The sequence below is a fragment of the Moschus berezovskii genome, chromosome 7 (genome assembly GCF_049115385.1).
Source record: "Moschus berezovskii isolate FMDL1 chromosome 7, NW_MosBer_1.0, whole genome shotgun sequence".
In the NCBI taxonomy this organism is placed as follows: Eukaryota; Metazoa; Chordata; class Mammalia; order Artiodactyla; family Moschidae; genus Moschus; species Moschus berezovskii.
In genome coordinates, this window is record NC_142466.1 from 119464715 (window position 1) to 119473442 (window position 8728).

Genomic DNA, 8728 nt, shown 5'->3' on the forward strand with positions numbered 1-8728 from the left:
GGAGATTAGGGCCTGGTCCTGCCGTCCACGGCTCCACACCCGTCTGTGGGTACAGTCTCCCCGGAACCGGGCCGTGGGGCTCACGGTGCAGGGACCGGGAGGTGGAGGGGTCACCTGGGACACCTGGGCGCTGCCTCAACTGACTGACCTCCAGACGGAGCGGGCTGAGTGTGGACGGCAGACATGCAGAGGAAGAGGCGGAAGAGAACTGGGGTGGCCCCAGGGAAGCCGGGGAGTTTTAAAGCTAACATCCTGGTGAAAGTGGTTCCTGTCTGTGGGGAGCTGAAGGCCTTTGAGACCTGTGTCTTGTGAAAGACACACACAGGAGTGCTGGGGACGTGTATGTAAGGGAGAGGCTGGGCCGCTTCTTGTCACTGTGTAGAGTCAGTACGCGCGTTAACAAAATCTCAGATGATCCAGGGACCGTCCCTCCTGATGGCATCTGCCACGTTCAAATCCAATTTGCAGGTGAGACGACCCCGGGAAGTACCTGTTGTTGCAGGCGCCCGTGATGAGCCTGTACTTGTTGGCCAGGCAGGTGTCCGGACATCTGGGTGGCAGCATGTGCGGCAGGCATCCGGACAGGTTCGCGATCGTGCTCAGCAGCGCCTCCGAGAGAGCATCTGAGGGAAGGCCCTGGGCGTCAGCCCTCTGCTGCGAAGACAGCCTGCCTGCCCAGGGAATATCCTCACCTTGTCCCCACCCCTGCTGGCAGGATTCACATGGAGACTTTGTCCCTCTTGGAGGGAAGCCCGTCCTTCTCCTTGAAATCAACCCTTCTCATTTACCCTTCTTGAGTGTCCTCACTGCTAGGAATGTGGGGTTTAAATTTTTTTCTTTGCTTTGTGATCTTTTAGAAAAGCAATTCTGAGTGTTCTGGCCCCAGAGATGAGCACTGGGAGCCGGGCTGTAGAACCCCTGGTTTGCCGCCACCCCAGCCCCAGAAGGCAGTGACCGCATGGCCTTGATCAGCCCCCAACCCTGCCTCAGATGCTTCCTAACGATGCTCACGTGTCCCTCTACAAAACCCTCCTTTTCCCTTCATGTTGATGATGTTGGGTCCTTCTTATAAATCTTTTTAGTTTTAGGGCCCCCAGAAAATGGTCTATTCTGGGTTTTTGCCAATTCTGTTGCCATTTGTGACAAATACAAGCAAGGACTCTTAGTTGAAGAAATCGTTTCTCCAAGATGGTTCGTATAAATCTTCAAAGACAATGCCGTAAAACTGACCAGATACCAACGAAATGAGATATTCACTAACAAAACACCGGAAGGCATACATCCCGATTTCAAAGGGAGGAGAAACAAAATACCTTCTTAATTATTAATGTTCACTGTACAACCTCTATGGAATGACTCTGTGGACAGCTGAATAAAGCTTAGGCCACGATTTTGTTCAGCTGATGGAGAAATAGGCATTCCTGAACAAAACGGGCAAAAATGCATCATACCAGGAGATGCTCAAGCTCACACGGGAGTTTAACAAACGAGGCCCACGAGAAGGGCCATGACTGCAGCTGCATTAATACAAACCCAGCATTCCAATGAACCTGGGAGGGAGGGCGCCAGTGTGAGGCTGTCGGTGCCAGCCGGTGATGGGCTGGGAGGGGCGTCTGGATCCTGCACTGGCGCTGCATTCTGAATCTTCTAGACTATTCTGATGATGGGAATAACAAGAAGCGCCCTAGATTACAGGGTCTCACTTCTGCACCTTGGCCTGGACCGAACCCGTCCACTGAAGCTCCACGAACACCCGTACCCGCAGACCCGGGTGATGACTTTGAGACTCTGCAGCGTGAACACAGGCTGAGGACTGATGGCCACAGTCATCACCGCAGGACAGGACCACGGACCGACCATCCTTCGAAATGGTTTTCAAGTGGGTCTTTGGTTGCTGTAAAGTTGGTTAAACTGAACTGCTAAGCCTAGTATCTGAGACTTCTGGTTAACCTCAATTTAGCTGAGTCTGTCTCATTCTAAAGTAAATCAGCATTAAACTAACCTACAGCTAGTTGGGAGGAAAAACTCAGAGACTAAGTAGCTCATGGTACCACACTGGAATAGTCTTCAGAAGTTCACTGAAACCGATCCTGTTTTTCCAGTTCCTCGTCCTAGGACTCACCGCTGGGCCTCACGTTCGAAAGCACTTCCGTTCTGAAGCGGAATGGAATTCCACTTAAACGCCACTCAGATTCTTAAGTCAGCGGAGTCCTTGGTGGGACACAGCCCCGTTTCCTGGTCTGCCTGCGCCCAGCCGAGTGGACCGCGGTGTGACTGCTCCTTTCAGGGGGAACACGTTCGACCCCAGAGGCCCCGGCAGGTCCTCAGAAGCAGTTTGCTCAGAAGTGGGGCGGCCATCCTAGTCTCCCTGGACCATGCTGCCTCCCCCAGAAACTCGTTTCCTCAAGTTTTAACCGGGTCGGTGGGGGCCTTGGAAGAATCTTTCAGTTATTTCACACCATAGAGCAGGATGCTGAGATTGTTGAGCTGGCTCTCCAAACCCAGTCTCAACAGCAGAGCAACAGTGATTTCCCACCAAGCAAAGCCAGGATGTCGTGGCTCTTGATCAGTGTCTCGAGAGCTGCTCGCCTGTCCTGTGAGCCAGCGGGTGGCACAGGCCTCTCGCCCTGCTAGGGCCCTCCCCAGCTCCCTGCGCTCAGCCCTGCCCCCTGGGTGCTCACCTGTGGGCGGCTGGGCAGCTCCAGACCTCAGGCGACCCCGTCTCACGGCCTCCTGAACCGAGGCCTCCATGACCTCTGCCGCCCGGGACGCAGCGCGGCTTGTGGGCTCAGGGAGTTTGGAAAAAGACAGAAGTTGCGATGGGGAAATAACTTCCCTCCTGTGGGGGTTTCTAGGCACAAAGAGGAGTGAGCGCCTGTGTGCTCAGTTGCTTCAGGTGTGTCCGACTCTCTGCGACCGCAGGGACTGCAGCCCGCCAGGCTCCTCTGTCCCTGGGCTTCTCCAGGCAAGCATACTGGAGTGGGGTGCCTCCAAGGGACCTTCCCGACCCAGGGGTTGAACCCACATCTCATTTTGTCTCCTGCTCTGGCCAGAGGGTCCTTGACCACTAGCACCACCTGGGGAGCCCACGAAGAGGAGATGTGAAGTCAGTTGTTCTTTTGTGGTGCTTGGTGACCACTTAATAATCAATCATGTGAGGCCAGGGAGTGAGTGAAGGGACAGGACCCGAGTGCAGACAGTCTGCCGGGAGGGGAAGAGACAGACTTGCACAAGCAAGCTCACTTGACCCTTGTCACAGCCGTGTGAGGTCAGCCTGCTCGTCAAAATCCAGGCAGTGAGTGGACTTGCTCGGCGCCTGTCTGCTGTGCGTCGCCGTGGAAGCAGAGACTCTGGCGCTTTTAGACAGCGGCTCACCGTGTGCTTGCCACGGATTCACGCTATCCTTTGCAGTAGACTTTCACTTTTTGTTTAGATGAGGAGGCCTCACATTTTAAATTGATAAGTTTTCTAGCCTACTGTGAAATAATGTTAATGTTATTTAAGGATATTTTAAGGGCTTCTGGTGAACCTGCCTGCCAGTCCAGGAGATGCAAGAGACATGGCTTCAATCCCTGGGTCAGGAAGAGCCCCTGCAGCAGGGTATGGCAGGACAGAGGAGCCTGGCAGGCTGCCGTCCACAGGGTCACAAAGAGTCAGACACAACTGAAGCGACTTCACACACATGCACATGAGGCTATTTTAAGTACTAATTAATCTTTCTGAGGCTATCACTGTGAATAAATTATATAACTTGAAAAAAATCTGGCTGGACGTGTGGGTCCCCACCACTGGGCGGGGCTCTGGGAGCCAGCAGCCGTCCTGGTGTCAGACCCCGAGGCCCCGAGGCTGTGATGCTGCGGGTGCATACGTTCAGTGGAGCAGCTCCTCACGGCTGAGCAGCAACAGGACTCAGCTGTCTGGGGGCTCTGGTTTCAGTGGGGCGGCCTGCTTTCAAGGTTTCTAGCGCTTTTCTTCTGCTGTTACTAAAATCCACTGTTAGCATAGTAAGCAAGTAGCCTTTGTTTCAACATCTGCATTTAAAACAAAGCCCCCAGGCCACAAATGCTGTGAACTCTGTGTGTCAGGAGTGAGGTCCCCCTCCGGGAAGGCAGGTCACCTCCGGACAGGAGGGGCAGCCCTTCACAGCCCCGCGGGGTTGTCCTTGCCCCAACTTCATGGACAGCTGACACCACGGTTGTGGACATGCTAACATAGTCTGACTTCATGGGAAATAGCTCTTCTCTTTTTTCCCCTTTGATTCAAATTTTTATAAAATAAATAAAACTTGGTTGCAGCCAATGTGGACAATAGGGGCTTTTTCTGGTGGGAATAATAGAAATTTTGAAATAAATCGACCACTGCCTTGTGATATTTTGAGTCTTGAGAGCTTATATAATGATTGCCTAGTTTCCAACAAAAGAGCACACTTGTGAAGGTAAAACCTGCGTTTTAGATTTTGTTAGTTGGAGCCTGGTGGGCTGCCACCCATGGGGTCGCTAAGAGTCGGACACGACTGAGTGACTTCACTTTCACTTTTCACTTTCACGCATTGGAGAAGGAAATAGCAACCCACTCCAGTGTTCTTGCCTGGAGAATCCCAGGGACAGCGGAGCCTGGTGGGCTGCCGTCCATGGGGTCGCGCAGTGTCGGACACGACTGACGCGACCTAGCAGCAGCAACAGCAGCAGTGCTTGGAGAGGAAATGGCAACCCACTCCAGGATTCTTGCCTGAGGAATCCCACGGACAGAGAAGCGTGTTGGGCTGCAGTCCATGGGGTTGCAAGAGTCAGACATGACTTAGCAACTAAATGACAACAAATGAGAGCCTATGATACCCTCAAAGCTGGTTCTGTTTAAAATCAAGGTGTTTCCTAACTATTCAAAAAGACTGGTGGGCAGATTTAATCCCCAGGTAAAGTTACACCTGTGTGTCTAGATGCCCTCCACCCCAGTCTGTGGGCAGTTTTCCAGGAGCCAGGCTCACTCTTCTGCCTTTCTAACCGGGAAACATTGAATTCCCACTGCGTCACTGCCCTTTGCTCTGTTTTGCTAAGAGAGAGACTTTGAGACCGAATGAGGCTCCCAGCTACTTGCACACGATCCTAGAAGCATGAATAAACCCTGTGAGTTTCAGCTCCTAATTTGTAGAATGGGGGACGTCATGAAGATGAAGATCAGCAGATCCATGCAGACGCCCCACCGCCCGCCCCCAGGCACCAGACCTTCTCATCGCAGCGTAGATGGACTTGTCCACCAGGAGCCTGCTTGCCTCCACGATGCCCCTGACCTGAGACTCCTCGGTCTCTCCTACGATAAAGGATCACAGGATCAAACTCAAAATTCACAAAGTCTGCGCCCCTTTAGGTTTCTTTTCTGTGTCCAGCTTGATGCAGTGATGACCAGGTGGTTCTGGGCCTCCATCCCGTTGCCACTCTCCTTGCTCCCTCCCCTCCCCCAACCGCCTCCCTCCTCCCCTCCCCCCATCAGGGCCCCCACTGTCCCTGGTTCTTTCCCATCTGCTTCTCTCCTAACAGCTACGTTTGCCATAAACATCCTTGCGCTTCGGTCTCAACTTTGCACAAACCCCTAGAAATGAACCACGATCCATGTGGTGATGAAGGCACGTGATTTCCACGAGAAACACTCTGTGTGGAGTTTTTGGAAAGGACCTGAAGACTCGACACAAACAGCCCTACAGTTCAGTCTAAGGGCACCTGTTCCTGAGTGCTTATCAGCCAGATTGCCACGTGTGTGCTGTGTCCTCGTGTGGCCCCGGGAGCTGGGTGTGAGCCTGGCCCCAGCCGTGCCATCTCTAAGACCCCATGGGGAGAAGCAGCCCTCCAGCAGAGGCCCCACCCTGAGGGGCGCCCCCTGGACTCCCACGGACACCCGTGGTCCAGGCCTGGTCCTCGTGCCCGGTGCCCTCCGCGGGCTCTGGGCAGGTGACGGAGCCACCGACAGCTCGTGTCTGTGAGCCTGAGTGATATAGCCCAGCTCAGACAAGAAGTCTGCTGGTCTGTCATGGAGGTTGTGGCTGTGGAGAGATGTAGCTGATGAAGGCGATGTGTCAAAGAAAGTTCAACCCTTCAGTGTGAAAGATAGCTAACCAATCACGACCTAGTGTATAACACAGGGAACTGTATGCTCAGGATTCTGTAATAGCCTACAAGGGAAGAGAATCAGAAAAAGAACGTGTGTACACACACACACAAATGTAAGTATGGGCTTCCAAGGTGGCACTAGGGGTAAAGAACCTTCCTGCCAGTGCAGGAGACAGACACAGGTTCAATCCCCGGTAAGGAAGCTCCCTGGAGGAAGAAATGGCAACCACTCCAGCATTCCTGCCTGGGAAATCCCGTGGACGAGGAGCCTGGCGGCTCCAGTCCATGGGGTCACAGAGAATCGGACACGCCTGAGCGACTTAGCACCGCTCACGTAGCTGATCCCCTTGCTGCACACCCAAATCTGACAGCACAGCGTTAAGTCAGCTGTGCGCGCAGTCCTGTCTGACTCTCTGTGGCCCCAGGGACTGCAGCCCGCCAGGCTCCTCTGCCCGTGGGATTTTCCAGCCAAGGATACTGGAGTGGGTTGCCACTTCCTCCTCCAGGGGATCTTTCCGACCCAAGGACTGAACCTGTGTCTTTTGCATCTCCTGCATTGGCAGACTGATTCTCTACCACTAGCGCCACCTGGGAAGCCCTAAATCAAGTTCATTCAGTTCAGTCGCTCAGTCGTGACCGACTCTTTGTGACCGTATGAATCACAGCACGCCAGGCCTCCCTGTCCATCACCAACTCCCGGAGTTCAGTTCCATTAAAAATAAATAAACAGAAAGTTAACATGCAATTGTTTTGTTTAAATGACTGATGGCTTGTCAATTGGAAAAAGCGTCGTTGTATTAAAGGTTATAAACTTTATAAACAGTATGACTAATAATATTTTCTAAGTAAGAAATTTTCAAAAGTAAATGAGTAATTAGCTTCGAAATGCTCCAATGAACAATACATCAGTGCAAAGTACAGTGTTTTTATCAAATTCTGTGCTGTGTATTATGTATATGTATACTGAAAGTTTAAGGGAAAACCTCTTAAAGGTGGGGAAAGAGTAAAAATTGCTCTAGCAAAGCTGTAACTGCCGTCTTTCCCAGCTCTTACAAACGTGCATGATTCCCACGCTTGGAGCTCTTGTGCACAGGTGCTTTTCTATCTTATTGAAAAGCTCTTGCTTGTGATGGCTTTGTTGCTATGGTTCTGTAGAACTAGGACTTTGATAAGTGTGAGATGAAACGACCAGTTAGTTCACAAGCATTTACTGCAACTCCTCCTGCGCCAGGTCTTGGGGTGGTGGGTTTACTGGGCTTGGAGGGTGGGGGACATTTAATGGAGGTGGCGCTTGTGTTTGCCAGTTTGTGCTGTCCAGACAGCATGCACTCAGTACTTGAAACAGAGCATCTCAGTGACACTCACAAATAGGACCACAGTAGAGAACTTTCCAGTTTTCTCCATTTCACAGACAGGAAGGTGGCCCTGTCAGCCGTCTGCAGGGACGGAGCTGCACACTGGCCTCCTCTCGGCCTCAAAGGCCAGGCCGGTTTCTCAAGGAGCACCTGAGTCCAAGAAGGGCTTTGGTGCAACTGTCCCTGTGGCTACGAAGCCCACACTCACTGACATTGGAGACATGGGGGCCCCCAGCAGGAGGCTCCCTAGGGGTGGAGCTGACTGTAGGGACTCAGGCGGCTCGCCAGGCCTGCGGATGACCAGGGTCTCTAAGGAGGGGCTGGGGGAGTATAGCGTCCACCCCTGATGACCCCAGCAGGCAAGCCTACCGGCGAGGCCCCTGGTGCAGACACTGGTGGCCAGAGAGCCTCCCAGAGACGCCCTCCTGTGTTGTTCCCTCCAGGAACATCTTTCTCCGTGTTTGAGACTTCTTTCTTTTTTCCAAAACAAAAGCAGAGTTTGAGCTGTGACAATTTCAACCAAAGCACAGCTGCACCTTTCTCAACTGAATTTGGCATTGCAGCCCCGATTCCAGAAAATACGACACAGAAGTGACTTAATGAGAAATGATTGTGTGGTCAAGGAACACACACCGACTCCCAAAGAAATGTTTTTTTAAATATACGAGCAAGTAAAATGGAAGTTTTCTGTTGTGTAATCATAAGAAAGTCAGTTATTTTTCAGAAAGAGTTGTGTTTTAATCCTTCTAAACTCAAGAATTATCATTCTTTTCTTGGAAAGCCAAAGGAACACTGAAGCAGTCTTACCTGACTCTGGAGAACTCACGATGCTTTCTGATCTGGTGGCTGCAAGCAGTTCCTTTATGATTTCAGAAGACTGTAATTTATTGCTACTCACCCCAAAGGAGGCCCCCAGGTCTCAGGAGGAACGAGAAGACGGCTCCGGCACAGGTGATGGCCAGCACCGCGCCCAGCATGGCCCGCGCCCGCATCTGCGAGGAGGCACGCGTCAGGCGGCCCCCACAGGGAGCCCTGTCCCTGGTCCCCGGCGCAGTGGCGCCTGAGTCCTGTCTGCCCTCTTCGGCCTGGATCTGACTCTGGGGGACTGATTGCCCGTGGCAGGGACGAGCCTTTCCTGCTCGACTGTCTGAAAACAGATCTTTCCTCTTGGGCGGCCGTGGTCCCCAGAACAGCTCAGTGACAACCTATTTTAATTCATGGGGATGTTGAATGGTGTAAAATTTCTGGGAGTAATTACTAGGAATAAAATAA

The 8728-nt window shown here is 52.4% G+C and overlaps 1 protein-coding gene across 1 annotated transcript in view; it reads right to left on the reverse strand.

Moving 5' to 3' along the window:
- The window catches only part of TPO (thyroid peroxidase), a 30902-nt gene extending 22454 nt beyond the window's left edge, over positions 1 to 8448 (reverse strand). The window contains exons 1-4 of the mRNA XM_055427970.2: positions 8355 to 8448; positions 5223 to 5307; positions 2682 to 2851; positions 491 to 623 (exon numbers count right to left, since the gene is read on the reverse strand). Coding sequence (XP_055283945.1) covers positions 491 to 623; positions 2682 to 2851; positions 5223 to 5307; positions 8355 to 8448 — 482 coding nt within the window. The remainder of the gene's footprint in view (positions 1 to 490; positions 624 to 2681; positions 2852 to 5222; positions 5308 to 8354) is intronic.
- Between the last annotated feature and the right edge of the window lie 280 nt (positions 8449 to 8728).